We start from the raw sequence: 27,786 nt of genomic DNA on the forward strand, positions 1-27,786 counted from the left end.
TGTGACCCCCATCAGGTTGTACTCATTCTGGGGCGACCATGAGGGTAAGCTTAAGGCTTAAATAAACTCCTTCACAAGCCTGCCCTGAAGTTGGGATGGCAAGATCACCGTCTGAGAGTCAGGGCATGAGCTTGTGGTATAACTGCTTTCTTGGCCTTAGGTTTCCCACTCTGTCAGTTGGGAATAAGTAAAGGTCTCCGGTTGGGCATTTGGAACAGATCATCATATTATTTAGAAAGCTGGGCTAGAAGCCAATCTCTTCTTCTGGCAATGGTTGACAGGGTCACAAGCTGCTCTCCTAGGAAATAGGAAAAGACAAAGCAGAGAGAAATCTCCCGCTTTTTTCTATAGGACATGAATCCATCTCACAGTGTCTTTGAGATCCACAAAGCTAGGGTCTAATCACAGCGTGTGTGTGGTGATTAGGGGCCACTTTTTTTAGAAAAGACCCAGAAAACCTTCATTTCAATGGTAGGGGCAGGGAAGGGAGGCGCACCATGCAAGAGCTGGAGAACAAGCTGGGAGCGGCTCAGGGGAAGAAGGAGGTGCCGAGTGGTCAGGCCCAGCTTCTCAGCTGGCCCCAGGCCCCTTCAGCCTCAGCTGCCCCTCCTCTTGCTCCTCTGCTGCCCCAGTTTATGACAGCAGGTTTCTGTCCTCTCTCTGGATCTTCCAGGTGAGTCTGAGAAGGGCCAAGGCCCCTGTGTGTCATCACGCCTGCATCAGGGAATTCCATCAGACCCGCCAGTCAGCCTCCACGGGCATTAGGACCTCTGGCCATGCTGGTTCCATCACGGAGAACTCCAGAACGAACTGTACAGGGCTACCTCTGACCACAGAGTGACCCTGGGCCTCAGGCTTCTCATTTATCAAATGAGCACAGTTGTCTAGAGCAGTTTTTCCTAAAGCGGGATTCACGAGTCTCATGGCCAGTAAGCATATTTCAGAGCAAAAGCTGCCTTGGGCTCTATTTCCCCAGAAGCAGATCCTGAGACAGAAATTGGAGTGCAGGTGTTTCACTTGGGAGGTAATCCCAGGAAGCACTAGTGGAGAAAAGAGAAGGTAGATGGCGAAAAGAAGGGAACCAACTCAGGGTGTGTAGATGAGTATTTGCTGCTGTGGGAAACTACAGTTCAGTACCACTGGGACCTCTGGGACACAGTGTGGAACAGCCTCAGAGCACTCCACCATGGGTTAAAGGCTACAGCCGGGGGTATCAGCTCCCTGACACTTCCAGCCTGCCCTCTGTGCCAGCTGAGCATGGTCCTATGGCCAGAGAAATCCCCCAGGGCTGAGAGTCACATGTGTTTTCAGGGAGAGGCCATCGGCACAGGTGAAAATTATGAGCGTGAGGGGAGGTGAGTAGGGCATGGCAGGGTCTGCTACACAGACAAGCAATTTTGTTCGTGCACTTTTCATAAATGTGAGATCAGCAACAGTTTCCATAAAAATCCATTACCTTTGTAATAATTATTATGGTCTTGTGGGTATCCCTGTGCCCCCAGAACTCAGTTGGCCAGTTCACCTCAGCTCATATTTAGTAAAGAGAATGCCATCAACTGTTCAACTTGCTAAAATATTTTCACACCATTTTCATGTTATTGCTTATATTTGTTATATTGTCATTTTATTGTTACCATCATATGGAAGTATGGCCCCAAATCATAAAGATGGATCAGTAGGTCAAAAGAGGCTCATTAAAGCACAAAAGCAGTATTGAAAATAGTTAAGAAAAATGCAATATAAAATGGGATTATGTCTACCAGTGTAGATGAGGTTGTAGAATGAGACACTTTTACACAAACAGGAAAAAAGTGTGAATCAGAAAAGACCGATATGGGAATGAACGTCTGAAAATGGGATTTTGTTAACTGGTAATACATTTCCTCAGGTCCCGAAAGCACCATGTATTATGCAACTTTGTCAAATAGTGGCCCAACGCCCATTGAGACTTTTGCATCATCTCCACAGCAGGCCCTGTAAGTTAGTTAGAAAACCAACCAAGTCTCTCCAGAATATGGGTCAAATAATAATGTCTGGTGTGATAGCGAAGCATTTTGTCATTAAAGACAGAGAAAAGATCAAAACCAGAGAAGTATCATTAAAGTGGTCTGACTTCCAGTGAAAACCAACACAACTCACACTGTGGTTTATAAACTGAGTCATAGGCTACTGAGGAATAAGTAAGATCAGAGAAAAAGCAGAGCAAGCCCTTGGCAAAATTCCTTGATCAAACAACACTTTTGGATGTCCCATAAAATCAGTAGCACATAGTGTGAAAGAGCAATTGCTGTCCTGAGTGACTGCTAGCAGACAATTGGCTTTATTGTTGACTAAAACCACTTGTGGCAAGCTTTGTTCATTGTTGATCCAGAATTTATTCCATCCCTTCTTTCTTGATAACAGACCGTTGATTTTGATCCATGCACCAAGGTCTCCAGTCTCAGGCAACTGATGACAAGTGATCTAAATCCATCATGCCCAGCCCATTGCCCACTTTCCCAGTCGGCCTTGCTGCTATAGGAGACCATAAGACCCAGTTCTGCCCAGTGAAATATGATGGGAAGTCTGCTGAGGGTACTTCTATGAGAATTTTGGGGTTTTAAAACTAAAATAGGCATACATGCTAGGACCCCTCATCCCCCTTCTTTGTAACTTAACTATAGTCATGGTATCTGGTGCTGGGCAACCATCTTGCAAATATGAAGCAACCAGCACAAGGTAAAGCCTGAGAGAATTCTAAAGACACCAGGACTGACATCATTGGATGTGAGTGACTGCCTACTTTCATCCTTCCTGTGACGGCACAGAAGTAAGCCTTTCTGTTTGAAGCCACTCTATTACCGGTAGTTGAAAGCATTCCTAATGGGTGTACCACTGATGTGTCGGCTCTCCACATATTTTCAGAAAACACATGAAGGAAATGTACCCGATGACGTTTTGTTCTATTTATCACTAAATTCCTTTGTAAGATAAGACGAATGAGCTTCTGAATTTCAGTTGGGTTCAGCAATGGGGGGGGGGGGAGCCCCAGCAGGAAAAGGAAAGGGAAGAGACTGAGATCAAGCCATTTAGTCCCCGGGTTCCCTGTCCGTGAGTGTCCACATGTTGGATGAATCCTTCAGTGAGGGCCACTGACTGTCCCAAGGCAGCCGGCCCACTCTGCTCAGTTCTCTCCTTCTGGGGGTCCCCTTCTCCCCTTCACCCTTTAGACCTGTTGGTAGTAACAGCTCTGCTGCTGCTCATCCAGGTTACTCCTACACCCACATATCTGTAAATTGTCTTTGTAAATAAGCTTTCCTAAAAACCATCCTATTTTGAATGCGCCATTATCCGCTGGTACTGACTGATCAACCAGCATCAATTCACGGATTTAAAAGCACACACACACACACACACACACACACACACTTGCATCTGAACACCCACCACACACCACTGTATTTACAAAGACCAGCTGTCAGGCACCAATCTGGCTCCTGATCTCGATATGTGTAGAAACAAATAGCAAGAAGGGTCAATGCCCTCAATTCACGTCCTCTCTAACTATGTCTTTTCAGACACTGTGTGGTGAGATGGACAGCAAGTAAGAACAAAGTATGCTGCCTATCGAGGGAAAGATATTCACATGAGGTTTAGATATACGAGATGAGATGCAGCATCCCTTTGTGCCATAGGTGGCCAGCGCAAGCAGCATTTCAGTGGCATGTTTAGAATCTTGATTACCCTGAACCTTTGGCTTCAGGGCAAGACTACTGCCATTTTTCATGTTGAAGATAAGATATCAAGAATTTGAAGATAGAGCTGTGGTGCCAAGGTTTGGCCTTTGAGAATATGACTCTTTCCCTACATTTGAAGGTTTTCTTCTCTTGGCAGAGAAATAACTCAATATAAAGGCAACTAGAAAAATTAAAAACAGACTATAAACCTTCAAATCATCAGACAAAAATACAAACACATGTGTGCGCACACATGCATATCAAAGAAAACAAAAAACACACATAGTAAAACATAGAGAACAGAGGGAGCATTAAAATAGAAAACACAGAAGATAAAATGATAGAATTAAGGCTAATATATCAGTTATATCAACAAATGTAAATAGGATAAACCCGTCCTAATAATAGGAACAGAGATTCTGACATTGGATGAAAAAAACAATGTCCTCGTGTGTGTTGTATGAAGGAGATGCATCTTTACCAAAATAAATCAGAAAAGTTAAAAATAAAATATAAACGAAGGTACATAAGAAAATACTGAGCTGAGGCTTCAGTGCTACCATCAGTCAAGGTTAAATTCAAAATAAAAATCTTAAATGAGACAAAAGAAAGTTAAAGAGAAGAGAGAACAGTATCTTCATTAAGAATCTCGTTTTTAGAAATCTCTACACACCAAGTAGCATAACTTCAAAATCAAGGGTAAGATATGACAGTTAAGAATAACAATACGTGGAAAACGCAAGTAGAAATTGGATGAAACGTAAGAGCACATTTTAATGGACCCCATCAGCTCATGGCCTATCAAGAAAACAAAAGATAGGGAGCAATGTGGAGAATCTGAACAATATTAAATATGATTGAACTTGACATGCAAAATCTCAAATAAAATATTAGCAAATATAAATGAACAATATCTCAAAAGAATCATTCATCATATCCAAGTAAGTTCAACCTAGTGACATCAGGTGGTTGAATAATATTACAGAATCTCTAATAAAATTGACCATATTAATAGATCAAAAAACTATTTAATTTCTTCTAAGTAGATGCCAAAAAGACATGAGAAATATCTCATATCCAGTCCTTCTTAAAACAAACCAAGCCATAACAAAATAGCAAAATGATGTACACGTGATGTGACTGAAAAATGCACAACTATCGGCGACAATAAGATAATTCAGATTAGAGAGACCACTTCATGGACGGTGTACGTGCCTGACCACTGCAGTGTACACCTGAAGCTGAAGCTGAATAATAATGAATGTCAACTATAATGTAATATATACGTAGTCACAGGATGTGGAGTACAGCATAAGGAATAGAGTCAGTGGAACTGTAACAGCTATATGTGATGTCAGAGGGGTAGCAGATTGAGGGAGGGGGGTTATGATCTTGTGAGCGGTATAAATGTCTAATAATTACATTGTGTTGTACATTTGAAACTAATAATAATAATAACAAAGGAGAATCCAGGATGATGGTAGTTTCCAAGATTATTATACAAAACTCAGTAGCCCTACTCTACATTTAAAAAAAATACAAATTAGAAAATATAATAGCAAGAAATTGAAGTGACAGTAGCACTCAAAAAGATAAAATATTCAGAAAAATATTTAATTGACATATAAGGATGGATGAGAAACTGAGGATACAGAAGGCAGACTGTATATTTATTGAAAAAAGTCCATGTATAAGGGCACTTGTGTAGTTCAAACCCATGTTCAAAGGTCAACTGTGCACTCATAGGATTTTTTGGTTTGTCAGGCGGGGAACTTGTCAAAAAATGATATGAAACTCAAATGCGGAAATAAATAAGAGCCAGGAAAGCCCTGAAAAAGAAAACTAGCACGATGGGACTAGACCTATAAGATGATAGAACGCATTATGAAATTATAATTTATAAAGCACTTTGGTACCCAAAGATGAAATAGATAATCTAGTGGACCAGAACAGAAAACCAAAAACAGATCCCAGTACACATGAGGCATGAGGATTCAATTTCTGTTTAAGGCAACATTCAGATTAAAGGAGAATGGTGGTAGGAAATGTAACTAATCTTTTTTGGGGGAAAATTAAATGGGAACCCTATCCTTAAGTCAAAATGAATTCCAAACGGATAAAGGATTTATATATTAAAAATAAGATTATAAAACGCTAGAGAAAAGAACAGGTGATTAATTTATAATATTATCATAGGAAATGCAACACACCAAACCCAGGATCCCTAAAGTAAATATTTAAGAAATTAAAAAATGTAAAACTTCTGTATGGTAAAACATACTATAAACCAAGATAAAAATACCAGGAATAAGTGTGACCTGTGTGACAGGCAGAAGGGCTCATTTCCTCAATACTCAAAGACCTAAAACAACCCAATGCAAAATAAGTAAAAAATATAAACCAGCAGTTTAGAGAGAAATACAAATGACTTATAAAAGCCTCAACTTCACTCATAATTAGAGAAATGCCAACGAAAACAGTAACATATCTGCTTTGTTTCTCCTATCAGATTGGCAGAGATCAGTACGTTTGGGAGGGTGTTGGGAAACAGTCATGATCAGATACTACTGGTCGAGAGTGAGACGGGTTCAACTTTTGGCAATATCTGTCAAAATCCTTTGACCCAGAATTCAACAGCTCAGAATTTTAATTCACAGACGTACACTCAAAACTCTTCCAGTTTAGATAAACAAGAATGTTCCAGAAATGTGCTTGAGGATAGTCCCCCTTCCTGGGTTTTGCCCTCCAAGGCCTTAGCTCAGTGGGTCCCACACTTTGATGTGCACCAGAATCCCAGCGTTTCTGATTCAGTGGGTCTGGGGAGGACCCAAGAATCTGCATTTCTAACAAGTTCTCAGGCGTGGTCTGGGAGCCATGCCTTTCGAGACTAGGGTGGGTGGAGGGATGGGGGCCTGGAGAGGTGAGTTCCTTTGAGGGAAAGGAAGAAGAGGCAAGGTGGAGAGGAACAGGGCTCCCCCCAGGACTGGGGAGAAGAAGCGGTGGGTGGGATTTTCCAGAGAGAGATGTTTGAGCATCCTAAGGAGACAGGCCCTTGGTCCCTGTTCCCAGCCTCATTGAAGATTCCTCCCTTACCTCCCCATAACCAAGGGTAGGGAAATGGCAGAGCCACCGCCTACTCGTGGTGAATCCATAGGCTTGGATAAGGAGCCCACTAGCTGTGAGCAGACAACCTAGATGGAAAATCAGACAGACAGCCCTCCTGGATAGTAAAAGGCATCTCCATTCCTCAGACAAGACTTGGGGGGCGGGGGACAGTTGAGGCAGCACACGGGAGAGTGTCCCTGCTGACTGAACTTGAAGTTCTCCTGGGACTCAGCTGCTTTGATTTGATTTTGAAAAAGAACATTTTCCCCTCCAACAAACGGTGCTGGGAATACTGGATATTCATATGCCAAAAAATGAAGTTGGACTCTGACCTTGCACCACATATAAAAATTAACACTTACATCAAAGACCTAAATGTAAGAGCTGGAACTATAAAACTCTTAGATGTAACATAACATGAAGATCCTTGCACCTAAGAATCACGGTGGAATAAAAGTTTTACCTGTTACACTCATTTAGATGGTGCAAAACCTAAACAGTTGAACCTGACTGGTGAGTCCCAGGTATCCCGCACTGGTCATGAGGTAGACTTACTGAGGGAAGGCTGAAAACAAGGATATTCCTTTCACAATCATCATTGTAGTGCCCTAATTGTGAAAGGGATCCCCTCCTCCTCTTATCAAGGCAAAACTTTCTTTTTTTTTTTTTTTTTAAGATTTTATTGGGGAAGGGGAACAGGACTTTATTGAGGAGCAGTGTGTACTTCCAGGACTTTTTTTCCAGGTCAAGTTGTTGTCCTTTCAGTCTTACTTGTGGAGGGTGCAGCTCAGCTCCAAGTCCAGTTGCCGTTTGCTAGTTGCAGGGGTCACAGCCCACCATCCCTTGCGGGAGTCGAACTGCCGGCAACCTTGTGGTTGAGAGGACGCTCTCCAACCAACTGAGCCATCTAGGAGCTCAGCAGCAGCTCAGCTCAAGGTGCCGTGTTCAATCTTAGTTGCAGGGGGCAGAGCCCACCATCCCTTGCGGGACTCGAGGAGCTGAACCAGCAACCTTGTGGTTGAGAGCCCACTGGCCCATGTGGGAATCGAACCGGCAGCCTTCGGAATTAGGAGCATGGAGCTCCAACCACCTGAGCCACCGGGCAGGCCCAAAACTTTCATACAGAGAACAAATCTGAAGTGCAGAACGTGAAGTTTTACAGATGTACATACTTGTCCAACCACTGCTCAGATGAAGATATAGAAAGCTCCAGAGCCCCACAAGGGTCTCCTGTGTCCCTTTCCAGGCGGTACTCCCAAAGGTAATGTTATCTATCTCTGTGCTTTAGTTCTGCCTGTTTTTAAACTTGATATAAATAAGTGGAATCATAGTTATTCCTCTCTTGTGCATGGCTTCTTTTATTCACTATAATGACAGGAATTCATCCCTGTAATTCTATGAGGCAATGGTTTGTTCTTTTTCAGTGCTATGCAATATTCCGTTGTGTGACAAGTCACAATTTGTTTCCACTCACCTATTGGACATTGGGTTGCTTCCAGTTTTAGGCTGTTATGAATAAAGCTGCTGCTATAACATTCTCGTGTCTTTTGGTGGACATCAGCCCCTTGTTTCTCTATATACTGAGGAGTAGAATTACAAGACTATAGAGTTTACCTATGTTTGGCCTTAGTAGGTACTGCCAAGTTATCCAAAGCGACGTATTAATTCCCCTTCCCACCAACAATGTATAACAAATCTGGTTAATTCTCACTCTTGCTACATTTAGTACCTTTTTTTTTTCCAATTTGTCCCTTTTAGTTTTCTGGTGGGACTGCATCATTAATTTTTAAAAATATTTATTGATAACTAGCAATAATCTTTTATTCACCTAAAATGGGTGGCCCATGGATGCTGAACGTTTGAGAAATTCGTCGGACTCTCCTAAGTATTCAGCAATTCCCTGAGGATGTGTGGGTGTGTTTCTGCCGATGTATGTGCCATAGTCACAGATGGTTGCTGCTCCGGACCCCACCCTCCTGCCTTGGAACAGACCCTTCAATTCCACACCCCAACAGGAAGAGCTTATTTGGGATCCCAGAGGGAGATGTTTCCCTTCAGCAACATCTGGGCAACATCTGGTGAGCCCATCCCGGACAGGGAGATGCTTTTCTGGAGAAAACACATCACTTATTAGATTCTTTTTTATTCTCCTATATTCTCTCCTTTTCTTCTTGCCCCCCAAAACCCATCGCCCATTGGGCTCCCTGCTCTAAGCCCCCAATCCAGCCCTTGCCAACTCTCTGCCCTGGTTTCTGTCTGGTCTGGTTTCCCCAATATACAGCCCAACAGGATGCAAAGCTACGCAGCCTGAGAGACCCTCAGCGACTCCAGTGCTCAGCCAGTCCCAGTTCCCTGACCAGTAGGCAGCAGCTTCATACTCAAGGAATGTTGAAGCTAGTGGGGCTCTGGTCCAGTGTCCCCCGTCTCCACTACCATTTTACAAGTTGGAAGACTGAAGAATGGAGAACTAGAGGGAGGGAGAGGAAGAGAGAGCGACGTGGGGGAAGAGAGAAACTAGAACTCCACTCTAGGTCACAGAGACTCCCTTTCTCCTGGGGACCTGGCCAGAGGATTCGAGGCAGGAAGGAGGAGGCAGTGGAAGAAAAGATTCCTTGGGACCAGCATGAGTGTCTGATGGGGGTGGTGGCGAGCATCATAGTCCTAAGGGCTGAGTCACCACCAGCAACGGACACCCAGTTCTGTAACGTTTCAACTCCCTGCTGAGCTGTCTCAGCCACCAGCCATGGCTTTGGTGTACCAGTCGTGTGCTGACGACCCTTCCATAGCCACTTCCAGCCCGTCCTCTCCTTGAGCCCTATGTCCCTGTACACATTTACCAGGTACGTTTAATTGACTCAACAAGTTCTGATGGAGCATTAAGGACAGTCAGACACAGCCCAGCTCTCCCACTATTCACAGACAACACCCAAGGAAACGCACAAGTAAACCACACAACCAAGTGGGCCAAAGGCAGGTGCATGCTGCAAATCAGCATCTTTGGAAGTCTGAACCAAGGTGAGCAGAACACACCCCAACAACATTATCAAGGTGTGGGATGGGACTATAGGCTGAAAGTATAGGTAAGGCTGAAAGCATAGGTAAGGCTGAAAGAAACTTAATGACATACAAAATGCCTCACGTGTGTATTAAAACGATGTGCAGTTGTATCAATGTTGCAAGCATAATGTCCAAATAAAAAGAACTGTACACAAAGACCTTAAAATGGAGGAGCAGGAAAGGGAGTGGGGGATGGGAGTATGAAGAGAGAGGTGAGGCTGTAAAGATGGGCAAGGGCCAGATGATTCCAGCTCTGTAGGCCCCAGGGAATTGAGACGTCATCCTAAGGGCACTGTGAAATCACTGGCAGTTTGGATCTAGCTGTCCAGACACCTCCTGCTGCAGGCCCCCCAGGTCCGCACATTCAAGGCACCCAGGAAGGACAGAGGCTATAGCTTCTCCTAACCGGCTTCCCTCCTGTTGTTCTTCCCAGGAAAGATAAAGGGTGGGCAGACCCCTCCTGGCCCCCTCTACATACACACCTGTGGCTGAAGAGGGGCCTTCACCATCATCTTCACCCCAGAGCCATCCAGGCAGCACAGGTCATCCCAGCCCCCACCTGAAGGAAGGTAGAAAGGAATCCTGAGGGCTGGGCTACTCACTGACAACTTTCATCTAGGACATTCGGAGAAGAATCCAGAATGCAGCGGGTGCAGGAATGGGAGGGCGAGGGTCAGGCTCCCAAGAAGACTCCCTGGAGGAGGCAGCGCTGGCAGCGGCCTTAAAGACGATGGGGTTCTCTTAAGTAGTGAGAGGAATGGCTGCAGCAAAGGTGTGAGGGAAGAACTGCGCGGTGGGTAGGGGTCGCATCTGCGGTTGGGAAGAGGGGCAGAGGGTGGGGTCCTGGGCTGGGACTTGCTGCTGGGCCTGCACACACTTTCCCTTGGGCAGTAATACAGGGAGAGTTGGCCCCTAGTCAGGAAAGGCCTTGGTGGGAGCCAAGTGGGCCATTTTAGGTGGCCAGGGTCTGGCTTGGAGGAAACCAGTCCTATATATATATATATTTTTTAAGGAGAGATGGGGTGGGTGGGTCGGGGAATGGTTCCAGGAACCCCTAGCACAGGGCTTCCGCAGGGTCTCTGGCCCGTGGGCAAAGGTGTAATTCAGGCCCATGGATTACCCACACCTGCCACACTAGGTTTTTCTCCAAGTCGGTTTACTTTTGTGGCGGATCTGGGGGTGAGTGGTAGGGAGAGAGCGGAGAAAACGTTTAGATTGGATTATAGTAAACTGCCAAGGGAGGAGTAGGGGTGAGGGGGTGTAGGAGGCCCCCACTGTGCCGCCGTCCCAACCTGACCCACGCTCTGCGCCTCAGCCTACCCATCTGTCAACCGGGTACGTGGGGTGAGATGGAGATCTCAACAACCCTGCTGCGCCGGCTTGGTGCGTCGGCGACTTTGTAAAACTGCAGGAGCGAGGCTGGGGGAAGACGACGGAGGGGCGGAGGTGGGAGGGGGCTGAAGGCGGAGGGCGGAGAGCGGTGGCGGCGCCGTAACTGGTCAAAATCGGCGGGGAGGCCAGTGGCCGCGGCGCCCGGCTCCGGGCGGGGGAGGGGGCGGTGCCTCCGGGGCGGGGCGGCAGGCGGCCTGGCGGGCGGCCGGGCGTGCGTCAGCGAGGCCGGCCCCGGAGTTTTCCACTGACGACGAGGGCGGAGCGGCGGGCGGGGCTGCGCAGACAGTCTCCCGCCGCCGCCGCCGCTGCCGGACGCGCAGAGCGGAGGGGCCGCTGGGCCGACTGCTGCCGGCCGAGTGAACACAGGGTCGCGGTGCAGAGGGCGTCCCCGGCTGGGACGCGGGTCGCGTCGGTGGTTTTGGAGAGCGCCTGGTTCGCAGGTAAGCGCTGTGAGGCTCCGGGCTGGGCTGGACGGGACTTTGGGGAGGGGGTGTCCCGCGCAGGTGGCACTGCTCCTCCGGCCCCTGCCATTTGCCCCCTGCCACCCTGAGCGGACGCGGGGCCAAGGACACCCCAGCTGGGCCCCAAACTGAGCGCCACAGACGGGGTCCGGGGCTGAGAGGCGCAGGTTTTCTGCTCCCCTCCCCCGCCCAGCCTCCGGCACCCCAAGAAGTCGCGGCGCCCCGAGCCCGGTGAGGTGGTGACCGAGCGGAGGCTGTGCGCTGGTGGCGGGGTGACGGGGTGCGCGTGTCCGTGGGTAAGTTTTCATTTGACCCAGTTGCCTGCGAACTTTTCAGAAGTTCCTCGCGTGGCCGGAGCAGGTGACATTTGTCGCCTTCATCCTCGGGCTCCCCCCCGGGGGCGGTTACCAGGGCTGCCGCGCGTGCCCGGCCCCCCTGGGAGGCGGGGATCAGGGAGGGATGAGCGAGGAGTGAGGCTCCGTGAGTCACGGACCCTGGGAAGGAGGGAGGGAGGAGGGATTGTGTTGTACGCTCACCTGTTTGTCAGTTGCCGTCACACGCAGAGACCACCGCTGTGAGTCACGGGCGCAGCTCCCCCGGCCACCCTCGGACACACGTAGGCTCTCTCCCACGCACTTTTTCTCCCCTTTCCAGCACGTACTTCCTCCCGGTCCCCAGTTCCCCCCCACCCCCCCGGGGGCCGTTCCAGAGGCATGCTCTGTGGAGATGCCCACTCCACAGCAACCATCACACAGTTAGTCACAACTGCTCCCCGGCACAGTCACACACTAGCCCACACTTCTGACACAGAGCGTCCCTCCCTGGCTCCACTGCCCACTCGACACCTCCACTCAGATGTGTCAGCTCCCTGAAGTGGAGCTCATCACGTCACCCCCAAACCCTTGACATCACTGCCCTCTGTGGTCTCCACATCCTGAGGTCACCAAGTCTATTCCCTGCTCTCCTGTGCCCTTGTCTTGTCATCTGTCACTCTGGCAGCACGGTTTAACCAGTCACACCCCCTTCAGTCCTAATGCTGAGCTATCTTTTAAAAATGCAAATCTGGTATTGTCACTCCCTACTTAAACCCTGCTGTGGCTTCCTGTGCCCTCAGGCTAAAAGCCAGCCGGGGCGCCCTGGCCACGGAGACCCCGCCTCACGGCCCCTCCCCCCTCCCCATTCTGACTCTCCCTCTCTCAAGTCCCTCATACTTGCTGTGCCCCTTTCTGGAACTCTTCCCACATCCATTCCTGGGACAGACCTGTCTTCACCCTCAGCTGTACCTCTCCTGCCTTACCCCTTCGACCTTTCATTGCAGCACACAGCAGGGTTCGTAAACTTTAATTACACTCCTGCCCACTAACTCAAAGCTTCAAGGGGCGGCACTGGAGTGTCTTGCTCCCTGTATGCCTGAATGCCTGAATAGTGCTTGGCACATCATAGGAGCTCGAGAAATACTTGTTGAATGAATGAATGAGAGTGAAAGAGGCCTCCCTTGGATGGAGGAAGCAGTTGCTGTCAGGTGCCGGTTCCTTGCTGCAGAAGCAATTGCCTCATGTAGCCGGCAAACGTTTGGCACCTACCCAGTGCCAGGCGCTGGAGGCCAAGGCTGAAGAAGTGTCTCCTCCCCCCCGGGATCACTTTCAGAGGAAGGGGTGGGGGAGGGGTGTGCCAAGGCTTCCTGTCTGCCCTCTGGGCTGCCCAGGCTGTTTTTCTAGCCAATCCCAGTGGGGGCCCAAGGTGCTCTGAGGTGCCCTCCCCTTCTCCCAGGAAGTAGTTCTTGAGGGCCTGGGGTCATGTGACCCCAGGTATTGGGGGAAACTGACCCAAGGCTTGGGGCTCGGAGGTTAACGCACACATTCTTCAGATTCTTGGGAGTTGGATGGAGGCACTGAAGGCCCCCTCCCCAATACCAGCTCTTGGCTGGGGGCTGGGGCTTTCGGACTACTGAGATGCACAGAGGAGTGGGCAGGACTTCTCAGAGGCCCTGAGATGTCCCTCTCCTCCCCCCACTCCCCAAATAGCCTTTGTTTGCTTGGTGCCCAGGGTGAGGTGGCCTTCCCTGGGTTCACATAGTGTGGCCTGAGTGTGGAGACAGTTGTGGCGAGTACAGTAAGGAGGTGTGCTCTCCGAGTTGGGCTGTCAGCTCCTGTGTGTGGTGGCAGGAAGGCGCCCTGATTCTCAGGGCCCAGGCAGATCCCGGAAGAAGTCTGGTTCTCTTTGATTCAGGGCCTGTCTCCAGGGCTCCTGGGGGTGTGGTATTTCTGTCTGAGCCAGCTCCTGGGAATTGCTTTTCCTTCCTCCAGGACCCCAGGAGGGGGCTGTGCTCACCCTGGGAACTGTGCCACAGTCGGGATCTTGATTCCTGGGTAGCTGCTGAGGGCCCCTCCCCCACCCTCTGACTCACTGTCTGACACTTTTGGATTCTTCCACTATCTATGTTTCATTCCTTTTTCTGACTTGGCCTCTCCTGGTCTCTGGCAGAGTCTTTTTGTCTCGTCCCCTGCTCCTGCCTCTCTGACTCTGGATTCCCAGGTGGGACAGTGGCTCTTCCCCCTCCCCTTACCGCAAAGGAGTATCAGGGAGGACATTTCATTCCAGGTCTGCAGATGGTGCTGGGGTTCATCACATTACCTGCGGCACTTCTATAGCTTCCCTGTGTCCACCTCTCACCTTAAGTTCCTGTTCTGTAGGTAACCCTGAGGCAGAAGCAAGGTGTCTGGCTTGAACCTGCTTCCTTGACATCTCTGTTTACTCATCTGGAACAGAGAGCCTCCTGAGATACCTGTGTTGGCACCTGCCTGCAGCCTGAGCTTTCTTCTCCTGCCCCCAGAGCCACCCCCCTTCTGGGTACCATTCTTGCTCAAACCCTCTGATGTAGACTGGGGGATGGGCAGGCATGTGCCGACCCTCCCCCCACCCCTCCCTTAATTGTGACAGCAGCAGGTTACACTGACTAGTAGCCACCCCCACAAGAGACTTCATGTGCTTAAATCTTGTTTCTTTGTTTATATATGATATGAAGCGCCCACCTGCCTACCTCAGATGGCCCTCAGGTGCCTTCTGTATGTCATACTACTCTTAGGCATGGGCTCAGTGACAACCAGGCAGAAAGGCCCTCAGCCTGACGGACGGGAAGGAGATGAGCAGTGAGGCGTTTGCAGGGTGGGGGGGTAAAGGCTGTGATGGGGCATCCCAGGGCCCATGGGAGCCCAGAGAGGCATGTAGTCAGGGAGGGGAGTGGGGCTTTCAGGGAGGGCCTTTTGGAGATGATTTCTAAATGGGGGGGGGGGTGAGGCTAGGTTCCAGCTGTGCAAAGGCTAGGAGGTGAGCGGGGGCACTGCAAGTTCAGCTGGAGTATAAAGTGAGTGGGGAGAGTCTTGCAGGATGAGTGTGGAGAAGAGGCAGCATCTAGGCCTGCTTCAGCGTCTCGGAATTCTGGACTTGACCCTAAGGGGAGCTCCGGAGTGATTCTGAGCATGGGGGTGGCAGATAGATATGTGATTTAATAAGATCACTCTGGCTTCAGGGTAAAGAATGGCTGCGGGGAGAGGACAGGAGTAGAGGCAGGGACATGAGTAGTAGCAATAGGGACAGAGATGTAAGGGTAATAAACTTGTAAAATTATACGTGACATACATAAAATACATGATGTATATGAATCTTACGTGTACAGCTAGACGATTTGTATGGTTTTAGACACCCTTGGAATGACTCACATCCCAGATCAAGATAAACCATTTCTAGACACTCCCCTCCCTGCCCCCCACCACTCTTCTGACTTGTATCGTCACAGATTGAGTCTGCCTTGTTCTTGAGCTTCACTCACCGGTATTCTTGTGGCTGGCTTCTTTTACCCCACACGCTATCAGGGAGATGCATCTGTGTTGTGTGTATCCAGGAGCTCGTTCTTTTTTTCACAGTGTAGAATGACACATTCACTAAACACTTATCACTGTTCTTAAGAACTTGGCGTGTATTGATTCACGTAAACCGCCCAACCCAGTGAGGTTTTAAGACAAAGAATTGGAGTGGTGAGGTTAAGGAACTTGCCCGCGGTCACTCAGCCAATTAAGAGGCAAGCCAGTGTTCCAATGCAGGCTGCCTGGTTCTGGAGCTACAGTTCTCTGCTGGGTGGCCTCCATGATTCCTGACGAGTCTGTGCCTGGCCTTGTGTAGGTTAAATGAGCTAATGTGTACTTCCAGCCCTGGGCAACTCGATGTGGATGGAGGGGGAGGGAGAAAAGAGTTGAAGATGACTGCAGGTTTCTGGCTGGAGTAACTGGGTGGGTGGCAGTGCTGTTACTAAGATAGGGAACACAGGAAGAGGAACAGATGGCACGGGTGGGGGGTTGGGGAATAAAGACAAGGGGTTCGATTTGGGGCCTGCAGACTTTTATGTTTCTAAGGCACAGCCAGGCAGAAATACCAAGTGTTCATTTGGTTTGGGAGGAGGTGTCTGAGGCCTGGGGGTGGGGGTGGTGATTAGGGAGGCGTCCAATACCCTGTAGACAGCATCTGGAGCTTGGGAAAGGATGGGTTCTCCTAGTGGGACTGTGGGGACAGCATGCCTGGGTGTGGTTTGTTCATGTGTGTATGTGTCTGAGTCTCTGGTCTGCATGTGTGTTATATGTATGTATGCCTGGCTCTGGGTCATGAGTTCCCCCATCTCCTGGGAGATCCAGCAAGTCAGCTGGGAGCGGGGTTGTTTTTGTTTGTGGTTTAACCCTGGGAGGCAGGGTACCAATCCTGAGAACCTACCCGTTGAGCAGCCCCCACAGCCCCCGGAAACACCTGTGTGTCCTTCCCCGGCGCCCCCCTCCCCCCCAGAGTGGAGAGTTTGCAAGGAGGGGAGCCACTGTTGCTTCTCTTGTGCCTGGAGGGAGAGGCTGTCCCTGGAAGGAATTTTACCCAGTAAGTCTATCCAATAAGTCAGTTGACAGCACTCACTCCAGGTCTAGGATTCAGTGACTTCGTGGGAGGCTTGGCAAAGGAGCAAGGAGTGTTTAGAAAGGACACCTGAGGAGGGGAGATCACCAGCCTTCTGCTTAGTTTTTCCTGTTCTCGTTTCCTGTGATGGCAGTGGGGGAGGGGCTCCCCAGCACTGGGGCCTCTGCACCGTTTCCCCTTCCTCCTGGTGACCTCCTGGGGGCCCAGCCCTGAGTGCCACCGGACGTGCAGAGACAAGGTATCTGTATGCTCAGCTCTTAGGACTGAGTCCTTGGGAGATTCCCAAGCAGTGGAAGGGACTGTTATTTGCCGTGGCATTTAGGGGAAGGAACCCTGAGTCCCCTCCACTCGGATGGGGCCGGCTAGGCTGTGGGAGTCTGGCTGCCCTCATGCAGAGGGCTGAGACCCTCAAAGGGCCGGCACGAGTGGTGTGTCCTGGGTGACTCCAAGTCACCAAGCTACAGACGGGAGAGAGTGGGACATTGTTTTAGCAGCTCAGTTTCACTATTTTTTTTTTTAAGGGGGAAAAATAATTTCCATAGAAAGTTAATTAGAACAAATGGCTAGATATTGGGAGTAGAAGGCAAGATGTAGGTGACTTTTTAAGATCAAACAGGAGATGTATGTGAAAGAGACAAGAAGCCTCGGTGGCTCTGGGTCCCACAGTTAGGCCTGGAGGCAGGGGACTTCTGCGGGGCGGGGGTTTCTGAGGGAAAGTCTGGGCAGCTCCTTCTCAGGAGAGGAGGGGTTCCGGAAAGTCCTGGGTGTGGGAATCGGGGCCAGTGTCAAAGCCAGCCTTTGCCTGGTGTCCTGGTTCGCCTGGCCCTGGAGTGAAGGCTGCAGCTGGGCCTGTGCCTGTGGGTATGCTTGGAGGGAAGGAGGAGGTGGAGGAAGCAGAGCCACTGTACAGGGCTGTGCAGCCTGTCACAGAGGGCCTCACACACACAAAGGCACACAGATGCGAGCTGTGTGAATCACCCAGCCCGTGAGTCAGCCCCGAGGATTCCTGTCGGGGAATGAGCGAGGCCGCGTGGAGGGCTGTCAGTCCATCTGTTGGTCTGGTGTATGTGTGTGTGTGGGTGGGTTGTAGGAAGTAGTGGGGAAGGTGCCTGGCAGTGTCCTGGGAAGGCTTTCAGGCAGAGGGGGTGGGAGACTGCGAGAGCCAGGAGGAGGGTTTGGGCCTGGGTGTTCCGTCATCATCATCATCATCATCATCATCATCATCATCATCGTATGCAAAGAAGCCTCCTGCAGATGTGCCTCCTACAGGGCCTGGGGCAAGAGGGCCTGGGAGGCCGCGGGTGCAAGTGGCAGAGATGATGAGCATGGGCTGCCAATGAGACCAATGAGAGCTTTCTCCTTCCCTTCCAGGCTGTCTGTGCCCAGACCCCACGGCACCCCTGCACCACCATGACGGGGCTGCTGAAGAGGAAGTTTGACCAGCTGCATGAGGACGACTCCTCGCTCTGCTCCTTCTCTTCTCTGTCCTCCTCGGGCCACCGTTCTCTCTCCTGCTCCCCAAGCTCTTCTGTCTCCCCAGCCTGGGACTTGGAAGAGGAGGGCCCCTGGGATCAGATATCCCTGCCTGACCGTGACTTCAGTGGCCCCCAAAGTTTCACCCGTGAGTCCCTTCTCCCCTGGGAGCCCCACACACCCCTTCTTCCTTCCTGAAGATGAAATTAGGAGGCCTGTAACAAAGCCATTCTGGTCTCTGGAGGTCATGCGCCCCATAGCTTTAGCTCCCCTCCCATGCTCTCCACCTTGTCCACTTCCTGGAATACAGTGGTCACTCAGGAATGCCCACTGTCCAGAGGCACTTGGCTAGATTCACCCTTGACCTTAGGACTCCCCTGCTTCGGAGTCCTGACGTTCAGGATGGAGCTCTTCAAATGGCCCTCTGCCTTCCCACCCTGGCTCCTCCCTTCTGTTCCAGTTTCGTTTCTCCAGCTTTCGCCCTGTCCTTCCAACTGCACTCCTGCAGTCCCACGCCCCACACTTCCCTGCCAAGAGGCCTGTCAAGCCGGTCCCTCTCCTGTCAAAATACTGTTTGGCTTTGCCTGAACGTAGTGAAGTGTTTTTTCCCAGTTATTTTTCAAGCTGGCATGATTCTGATTCCAAACTAAGAGAGATTGCCCTGGAGCAGTGTTTCTCAACCTTACTTTTTATTATCACTCCCCTCCACACCAAGGAGGCTTTTTAGACATTTTTTTCCCCTAATCAACCCCACATGATATATTAATACCACAGAGATGATGTCTGTTTATATGTGGATTATATGTATATCTGCATTTTACATAAAAAAGTGTGATTTTTAGCACATAGAATCTAAGTATATTAACTGACTAAACTACTGTGGGTTTACCCTGGAAATACAAGGATGGTTTAATATTATAAAAGCCAACCGTAGAGCTTACCAAATGACTATGTCAGAGGAAGAAAAACATAAGAGCTCTTGATGCTGGAAGAATATTTGACAAAATGTAATGTTCCTTCTAGATAAGACTCTTGGTAAGATGGGAATAAGTGAATTCTACTTAAATGGTTTAAAAAAAAAAAAATTGGTTTCAACCCAAAAGCTGATTCTGATTAGTGAGGAAATACTGGACGCAGTCCCACTAAGCCAGGAACAAGAGGAGGACGCTGTCTGTCATCATTGTTGGTTAACATTGTTCGGGAAGCGCTAGCCAATTCAGTTCCCTAAGAGAGTAAGAGTTTTCTGTATTGTGTTGGCACAGGCAAAACTGCCATTATTTGCAGATGGCTGGCTACCTGGTAAATTCAAGAATAGGAACAGAAAACCTTTTAGAAGCGAATACCCTCAGGTAGTTGGGTACGAAATTAATATATTGAGTTATATGGAATTGCCAATATTCAACTATTTTATGGTAATTTCTTATGCTTCAACCTAATAAAAAGCAATAATATACCAGTATATGTATTGAATATATACAACCAATAACTTATGAAAGGAAGGCTGTTCTAAGCCTGTTGCAAAACACAGAAGCTATAAAGGAAAAGATCGATATATTTTTGACTACATAAACCTTAGAAATCATTTTGTAAAATGCCATGAACAAAAATAAAAGACTAAAAGATTTTCACAGATAGGCCAGACAGATGGTTAATGTCTCTACCCTGGTTTCCCAAAAATAAGACCTAGCCGGACAGTCAGCGCTAATGCGTCTTTGGGAGTAAAAATTAATATAAGACCGGGTCTTATATTAATTTTTGCTCCCAAAGACGCATTAGCGCTGACTGTCCAGCTATAAGACCCGATTTTATATTAATTTTTGCTCCCAAAGACGCATTAGAGCTGACTGTCCGGCTAGGTCTTATTTTTTTGGGAGACACGGTAATATCATATATAAAGAAGTCCTATAAATCAATCAAAAAAAAAAACTATAGAAAACTGTACAAGGGACCTGTAAATGGCTAATAAAGATGGGAAAGATGTTGAATTTCACAAATGCTCTCATTTGGACTGGTGAGTAGCACTAAGGCAGTGTTGGCATAGGGGTGGTGTGTTTAGTTTTACCATCTCCAATCCTAGCCAGGCTGGCTCCTAAATTCAGATCCATTTCTTTGTTGGGGTGGGAGGACAGAGGAGGAGGTATGAGGAGAGACAGACAGTTCAGCCTCATCTTCCAGGGGGTTGTGCTGTGCCTCCCAGAGAACTCATGCCCTACCCCCTCCCTGTCTGCTTTCCAGCTCTTTCTATCCTGAAGCGGGCTCCCCGGAAGCGCCCGTGCCGCGTAGCCTTCGATGGCATCACCGTCTTCTACTTTCCTCGGTGCCAGGGCTTCACCAGCGTGCCCAGCCGTGGTGGCTGCACTCTAGGTATGGCCCCTCGCCACAGTGCCTGCCGCCGCTTCTCCTTGGCCGAGTTTACCCAGGAGCGAGCCCGGGCACGGCGCGAGAAGCTCCGCCAACGCTTGAAGGAGGAGAAGCTGGAGGTGCTTCGATGTAAGGTAAGCAGACTCCACTCCAAGGCCCACACAGTAGGGCAGCTCCTGAAGTCCTAGCCTTGAGGGGTGGGGCATCACGGGCGGGTGCCGGTTTGCTCATTATGGATTTGGGGAAAAAGGCCAGTAATTGCTTGGTCAGGGTCTGTTGCTTGGATTAGCTGCAGACGGAGTGGGGTGTGCAAGGTATCGGGTTTGCTGCAGGGCCTGAATCTGTCTGACCTCACTGGGGAGGGAAATGCAGAATTGATGGACATTGGAGGTTGGTGTATCTGTCTGGCTTGGGAGGGCGTTTGTCCGTGCACTGGGGAAGGGCATGAACAGGAAATCTCTGCAAATGCCGTGAGGGCAGTGTTCTGAGCTGTCCCACAGTGCTCAGTGCAGAGTAAGCACATCGGGAGGGTTTGGCTGATGACTGATGGCTGTGGGGACTACAGACCGTGTATGTGTGTACTACTTACATCCCTCCTTCTTCCCGCAGACGCAGCTTGCAGAGTCGGGGGTACCTGAGACGGAGGCTGGCCTGCCACTGACAGTAGACACTATTGATGACGCCTCTGTAGAAGAGGAGTTGGCAGCGGCTGTGGCCGGTGGTCAGTTAGAAGAAATGACCTTCCTACAGCCCTACCCAGCCCGGAAGCGGCGGGCCCTGCTGCGGGCTGCTGGTGTACGGAGGATCGATCGGGAGGAGAAGCGGGAGCTGCAGGCTCTGCGTCAATCCCGGGAGGATTGTGGCTGTCGCTGCGATAGGGTCTGTGACCCTGAGACCTGCAGCTGCAGCCTGGCGGGCATCAAGTGCCAGGTACGGTGGCCGGACTGGGCTGGGAAGGGGAGCCTAAGCTTGGGGGCTTCTCTGGGCTGCAAAGGATCCTCACTGGTTCCTCTTCTTTCTCTGCAGATGGATCATACGGCATTCCCCTGTGGCTGCTGCAAGGAGGGCTGTGAGAACCCCAAGGGCCGTGTGGAATTTAATCAGGCGCGGGTTCAGACCCATTTCATCCACACGCTCACCCGTCTGCAGCTGGAGCAGGGGGCTGAGAGCCTTGGGGAGCTGGAGGCCCCTGCCCAGGGTGGTCCACCCAGCCCTGGTGAGCAGGTCCTGGCCCCTCCTTTCCCACTGGCCAACTCCCCTCTGAGCAGTGAGCTGGGAGACCACAGCTGCAGCAGCGACATGACTGATTGCTCCACAGCATCGGGCGCTAGCGAGGCCCCCGACAGCCCTGCCCACCCGGCCCTGCCTGGCCCTGGCTTCCAGCCTGCCGCGGATGACGATAGCCTCGAGCGGATCCTGAGTTTCAGTGACTCTGACCTGGGTGGAGAGGAGGAGGAAGAGGAGGAAAGGGGTGTGGGGAGTCTCGACAACCTCAGCTGCTTCCACCTCGCTGATATCTTCGGTACTGGTGACCCCGGCGGCCTGGCTAGCTGGACCCACAACTATTCCAGCTCTAGCTTCACATCCGGCATTCTGGATGAAAATGCCAACCTGGATGCCAGCTGCTTCCTAAACGGTAGCCTTGAAGGGTTGGGAGAAGGCGGCCTCCCTGGCAGCTCCGTGCCGCCCAGCATGGACGCCGGCCAGAGCAGCTCAGTGGACCTCAGCTTGTCGTCCTGCGACTCCTTCGAGCTGCTCCAGGCCCTGCCAGACTATAGTCTGGGGCCTCACTACACCTCTCGGAAGCTATCCGACAACCTGGACAACTTCGAGACACCCCACTTTCCCTTTCCTGCCTTTTCCCCACCTGGGGACGCCAGTGTTTGCTTCCTGGAGTCCATCATGGGCTCGTCCGAACCAGCTGCCGAGGGCCTGGCTCCCTTCATGGACAGCCAGCTGTTTGAGGACACCGCCCCAGCGTCTCTGGTGGAGCCTGTGCCTGTGTGAGGACTAGGGTGCCTTGTCCCGGCCCCAAGAGCCCTGTTGCTGCTGTATTATAATTTGGGGGCTCCCCGGGGTCTGTATGTAACAGTCTCCCATTGGCTGACTCACCCACCTGGGCACTCCTAATTCTCATGCAACACTCTGGATTTATTTATTTTTTTAACTTTCCGTGCTGAAGAGAGGGTGGGAGGGGGCTTCCGCCTTCAGCCCCCCTCGGCCACACAGTCTCTTCCACTTCCACAGCACATGCCAAGAAGAGGAGGACATATGGCTCCTCTGGAGCTTTGCAGACCCCTTTTTGGTCTTGTATGATATTTCTTAGCCCAAAGACAGGGCTGGAATCAGCCACTTCCTGCTTCTGCCACCCTGAGCCGTGGTCCCCTGGGTGGCTGAATCCTCTGGACTGTGAAGACTATAATTTATTTCCATAATTTATTTGGAGACTAGGTGGCTTAGGCTTCTGTCTGGCTGGTGGGCAATGCTGGGGTGGGTGGGGCACAGACCCCATGAGCCCCTTTTGCCTTGTAGTCCTGCAGCCCTGCCCTACGTGGTCTCAGGTGTAGACCAGGTGTGGATTTGAGCCCTGTGTCTACTGTGGCAGCTGCCTGGCTCCAGATGGCTGAGCAGGCAGGGGCTGACCCGGGACAGTGTCCAGGCAGGGGAGGGGCTGGGCTGACCAATCGTGACCAAAACCCTCTTCTACCCTGCTCAGCCCCCTCTGCTTCTTGTCCTCTGCCCCATCTCTCCCCTCCTGCAAAGGCCACAGCCTGTCTTCCTGGCCCATCAATGTAGGAGGGGGAAGCAGGAGGCCCAGAGACGGCAAGGGACTTGCCTCAGGGCCCACAGCATGCCCCTGACAACTCAGGGCTTTCTGGGCACTGCACTCCAGCCCGGCCCACCTACCTGTGCCCCCAAGGCCAGTTGGCCAGGGCAAGGGGTGGCTCCTTAGGGCTTCTATGCCCATCATTTGCTGATGTTGAATTTTGTACCATAATTTCTACATTGTCCCTGAGTATTAGAACTATAATTTATTCATATTTCTCTGTGTCTGTGCCAAGAAGACCAGGCTCTGGGCCTGCCCTCTTGCCCAGGAGGCCTTGCCAGCCTGTGTGCTTGTGGGAACACCTTGTACCTGAACTTACAGGTACCAATAAAGAGGCTCTATTTTTAACGGTATGGTCTGTATTTGTGGGACAAGTAGGAGCACACGTACACCCTGAGGAGGGAGGGGGAGATAGGCCCTGCCGATCTCAATGTGGACACTGAGGCTGGGGGTGGGGGGCTGTAGGAGTGGGGGGTGCAATACTCTGGGCCTCCTTCCATGTAGGCCAGTCAACCTGGAGACAGAAAACCTGCTAAGAAAGGCTGGCCAGGCACATGGAGCAGTTTTTCCCTTTGGATGAACCCATCTCTCTCCAGCAGTCTCCTGGGGTGGTGGTGGGACAGCAGCAGGGCAGTCTTCAGAGACAGGCTGTCTGCTTGGATGGCTGAGGGTACACTCCCCAGTCACCCACACTGAGCTGGGGTCTGGTCCTGAGGATGGTCACCGACCCCCAGGTGGAGGCAGGCAGTGGGATGGGGTGGGTGGACACCTTGCATGGGCTTGAGCACCGGGCACCAGAAGCTGTAGAACTTTATCCCCCTGCACCAGCCAGACCTGTCTGTCCTGTCCCAGGCAGCCTGGGCTGCAGGCCAGAGGAGCAGGCTGCAGTCTGCCCCAGTCTGCCGGCCTTGCTCCTCAGGCCGACCTCCCCTTTAGGCAGGGGAGGGGGACCAAACATGAAGACCTGACTTGGGTCTCCTTTTCTTGTCCTAATTCTCTGTCTCTTGGTCTGGGCTGCGCTCCCTTATTTCATCTCTGGTTTACTGGTTAAGAACAGGACCCAGAGTGCCGGGTTGGAATCCCAGCTCTTCTACTCCCCAGTGAGGTGCCTCACACAAACTATTCTCCGTCTCTACCTGGGTGTCCTCAATATTGTACAAATAGCACTGCTCACCTCATAAGCTTGTTCAGTTCATATATACACAGCTCTCAAAAGAGTGCCTGAAACATGCAAGCCTCATGTGCATCTTTGTGACTTCCGTTCTGTTTTCTTGTTTCTGCCTCTATTTCTATGTTTTAGCCTTTATTTTTTTTGCCAGTTCTGTCACCTTGCAGGTATCCGTCTCTTGCCTCTGGACATGGCCACATGGCCATTTCGTCAGTGGCCACTAGAGGACTCATGGCCTGGAATCTGGCCTACCTGTAACAAGCTTAGGCCCGGACAGCCAGGTCTTAGGCTTCTCAGGGTGGACTACCCTGGTACATTCAGTTGTCCTGTCTCCCTTCTCACTGGTCCCTGGGAATCCTTTTGCAGTTGCTGCTTCAGCATGCATGATCCAAAAGCTGGATCTCCCCAAGGGCTGTGAGACTTTGCTCTGACTAGCCTGGGGTCTGGATGGCAGCCCCCAGCAGCTCCAATACCCTGGCTGGAAGCCCCTAGAGGCTCCTGCTATGGACAGCCCATGGCTAGACTGAATCTGCCCATCAAGAGGGTCACTTCTAGGCTTTTTTAAAAAAAGATAAAGACAACTCAGGGTTTACAGCAATAAAAATGTGATTAACGCACAATCCTTAGACAGCCTCCTTCTCCATACAGACAGACCTGTCCCTCAACACAACCCGCCCCAAGAAACTGGGTTGTAAAGTACATCATAATAAAGAGGGCTGGTTTCCCATAAGATGATGGTAGTAACCTGGGGAAAGCATTCCAGGTCATTGACTCATACCAAGAGGCCATGCACGTGACCACAGTATGCTATAGAAACAAGGCTCAACAGCCATCAAGGACAACTCGGGCTGTTCTAAAAGGGACCCTTATTTATACCTGTTCACTGTTCCCAAATCTTAGCCACCAGACAACTTCTCTTGAAAACTCTGCCATATCTGCATTCTACTGATACTAAGTATTTCACTTTATATCAATTAGGTCAATAGGCTTAAAAGTTAGAGCCATTCTATGTAACAAAACCCACAGATTCATGAGTTTGTTGTGCTATTTTTCTCCATTATGTAAAAATATTTAAACACATAATGATTACACTTTACAATGTTTGCTGAATATCGTTGGCAGGGATTCGTACCATGATTTGGGAACACACAGATCTAGTCTAATTTCCTGCCATAGATGGGGACACCAAGACCCAGAAAGGGGCAGGAAGGGTCTTGGGAAGGTCACGCAGGGAGATTCTAGACCTCCTGACTCCCAGTTCTGAGTTCCTTCCCCTGAGGTCAGACTGGCCCATTATTGCCATCCTGAAAAACAGGAAGAGAGGCCCTGGGAGCACAGCAAAGGTGACCTCTATCACCCTCTTGCCGCTTACAATTAACATTATCCATCTAAATAGGGACCACTGCTTTTGTCCCCTTAGGTGTTAAAAGGGTTTCTGGAGGATGAATTGGTGAGTTGGCCAGTGTCTTTCACAAAAGCTGAAGTGGGAAGTAATTTTTCTTGGCATGTACTCCACTGCATCAGGCAAGGGAAATCAGGTTTCCCCAAACCCATGAGACTAGCAGAGGCCAGCTGAAAACTTGGGGAGGAGGAGACAGAATGCATGGGACGGAGTAGGCCAATGACCCTCGCTACCTGCAGGATGACAGTGTCCCTCACACAGCGCCTCAGCTGTGGGGACCTTGTACAGTGGGTCCTCCTGTCTGGACCCACTACCGGGGCAGCCGCAGTGAGCAGCATGGCAGGCAGGAGCGCTGTTTCTTTAGCTCCAGGATTCAAGAGACCAAACAGAAGAGGGGGGGTATTTCTGGCCTGACGTAACAATAGTAAAATAGTTGTAGGGTATTTTATTTTAAACCACCTCTTTGTTTCCCATCTGCCCCCTCAGAGAGTCTGGGATAAAAGTGGGGTCTGTTAGAAAGTACCCAGTGAGCCCCGCAGAAGCTAAGTTGGTTGATGTCTTTGTTCCCTAGAGAAAAATTGCTTCTTGTGCCTTAAAAACATAAAACTTTGGGCTGCGCCTTAGACCAGATAAGGCATGATCCAAATAAATCACTCAATATAAAAATGGGGAAGAACATGTCATTTTCTGAATCTCTTCTCCACTGACCCACATCCCACCCCCTCCATGAAATTTCCATAGGCTGATGGCTTCCAACCACCCCATCTCTAACCACAGCTACGGCCTCAGAGACCCTTGGGCCTTTTCCAAAATTTCTTCTCTGATTTTGGGGTAGTTGGGGTGCTCCCTTAGGACCTAAGACAGAGAGAGAAAGGGGGTGAGACATTAGGCAGGGCTCCCCACCACTACACAAGGCCACTGTACAGAGCCCCCCCACAGGCTTACCTTGTGGCAGACTTCAATGGCCTCCACGAATCTCTTGGCCTTCAAGTAGTTGAATGCCAGTTTGAAGCCTGTCCAAGGGCAGGGAGAACACAGACAGTAGGTGGCCCGCAGATGACCTGAGAACCCCTCTGGCTCCCACAACAGCCGGAATACAGGCCTGGGGTTCTGGGATGGGGGTGGGGGTCGTCCTGCCCGGCTACCTCCCGCACCCACGTGCACCTTGGCTGGCTGCCTTACCAATGGCAGGGTTGGCATGATGACTGTACTTCCAGGCCAGCTCGTAGTTGGTGGCTGCGTCCTTGTAGGACTGCTCCTTCTCCATGATAAAGCCCATGTACTCATAGGCCTTGCAGCAGGACTGCAGAGAAAGCTGGTCAGAGCCTCTATGGAGAGGAAGCCCCATCTGGTCCTAGCGTCTGGGCACCCGCAGCCTGTCTGCCCCAACACCCGTCCTGGACCGACTGAGCCCTGCAGGCCCCTGGACCCTTGAATCCTTCCCTACTCCCTCCCTCATCGCTGACTGCCAGACCCAAGGCGCCTTTTCTTGCCTTGCCCGTGCTCCCATCCTGCTCTTCTCGTCCTGTTCCTACCCCGCATCTACTCTGCCCCCAGCGCCACTCGAGCCTCCTGGCCTGCCTAGGCCCGGCGTCCCCCACGCCCACCACCCTGACGGCCGCGCGCCCTCGCCTTGTTGTAGTGCACGCAGCGCCGCAGCAGCTCGGAGGCGAGGTCGAACTTGCCGCCCTGGCAGTAGATGTCGGCCAGCAGGAGCCAGCTTTTCTCCAGGTCCTCGGCCTCAGCTAGAGCCCATGGGGCCTTGGCCAGACGCTTCAACTGCGTGCGCGCCTTCGGGATCTGCTTCAGCAGCACGTAGGCCTGCGCCACGGCCAGCAGCGCGGGGACGCTGTCCTTCTGCGTGCGAGGTGGGA

At 50.8% G+C, this 27,786-nt stretch overlaps 2 protein-coding genes and 1 long non-coding RNA gene across 8 annotated transcripts in view; 1 reads left to right on the forward strand and 2 right to left on the reverse strand.

Annotated features, from left to right (window-relative positions):
* Positions 1 to 904: 904 nt before the first annotated feature.
* On the reverse strand, positions 905 to 11,297 carry LOC141567175 (uncharacterized). Its single transcript, XR_012489615.1, has 3 exons — positions 11,199 to 11,297; positions 10,361 to 10,437; positions 905 to 1,040 (listed from the first exon to the last, which is right to left on the reverse strand). It is a non-coding gene; the product is annotated as an uncharacterized LOC141567175 (long non-coding RNA).
* A 264-nt stretch (positions 11,298 to 11,561) lies between these two features.
* CSRNP1 (cysteine and serine rich nuclear protein 1) lies at positions 11,562 to 23,690 on the forward strand. 2 transcript variants are annotated; one of them, XM_019727591.2, is made up of 5 exons: positions 11,562 to 11,710; positions 18,053 to 18,302; positions 20,390 to 20,649; positions 21,125 to 21,445; positions 21,542 to 23,690. In XM_019727591.2, exons 2-5 carry the CDS (start codon positions 18,092 to 18,094, stop codon positions 22,520 to 22,522), a joined length of 1,773 nt encoding a protein of 590 aa, XP_019583150.2. In that variant the 5' UTR covers positions 11,562 to 11,710; positions 18,053 to 18,091; the 3' UTR covers positions 22,523 to 23,690. The 2 variants fall into 2 exon arrangements, with proteins under 2 accessions (XP_019583150.2, XP_074168695.1); XM_074312594.1 differs by lacking the exon at positions 11,562 to 11,710 and adding an exon at positions 16,810 to 16,919.
* A 1,851-nt stretch (positions 23,691 to 25,541) lies between these two features.
* The window catches only part of TTC21A (tetratricopeptide repeat domain 21A), a 32,643-nt gene continuing 30,398 nt past the window's right edge, over positions 25,542 to 27,786 (reverse strand). For 2 of the 5 annotated variants that reach the window (XM_019727596.2, XM_019727594.2), the window contains exons 26-29: positions 27,545 to 27,769; positions 27,095 to 27,215; positions 26,858 to 26,925; positions 25,542 to 26,767 (exon numbers count right to left, since the gene is read on the reverse strand). In XM_019727596.2, coding sequence (XP_019583155.2) covers positions 26,690 to 26,767; positions 26,858 to 26,925; positions 27,095 to 27,215; positions 27,545 to 27,769 — 492 coding nt within the window. In that variant the 3' untranslated portion in view covers positions 25,542 to 26,689. The remainder of the gene's footprint in view (positions 26,768 to 26,857; positions 26,926 to 27,094; positions 27,216 to 27,544; positions 27,770 to 27,786) is intronic. The other 3 variants (XM_074312593.1, XM_019727595.2, XM_074312592.1) reach the window with 2 other exon arrangements.

Source organism: Rhinolophus sinicus, linkage group LG10, assembly GCF_036562045.2.
Source record: "Rhinolophus sinicus isolate RSC01 linkage group LG10, ASM3656204v1, whole genome shotgun sequence".
Taxonomy (NCBI): domain Eukaryota; kingdom Metazoa; phylum Chordata; class Mammalia; order Chiroptera; family Rhinolophidae; genus Rhinolophus; species Rhinolophus sinicus.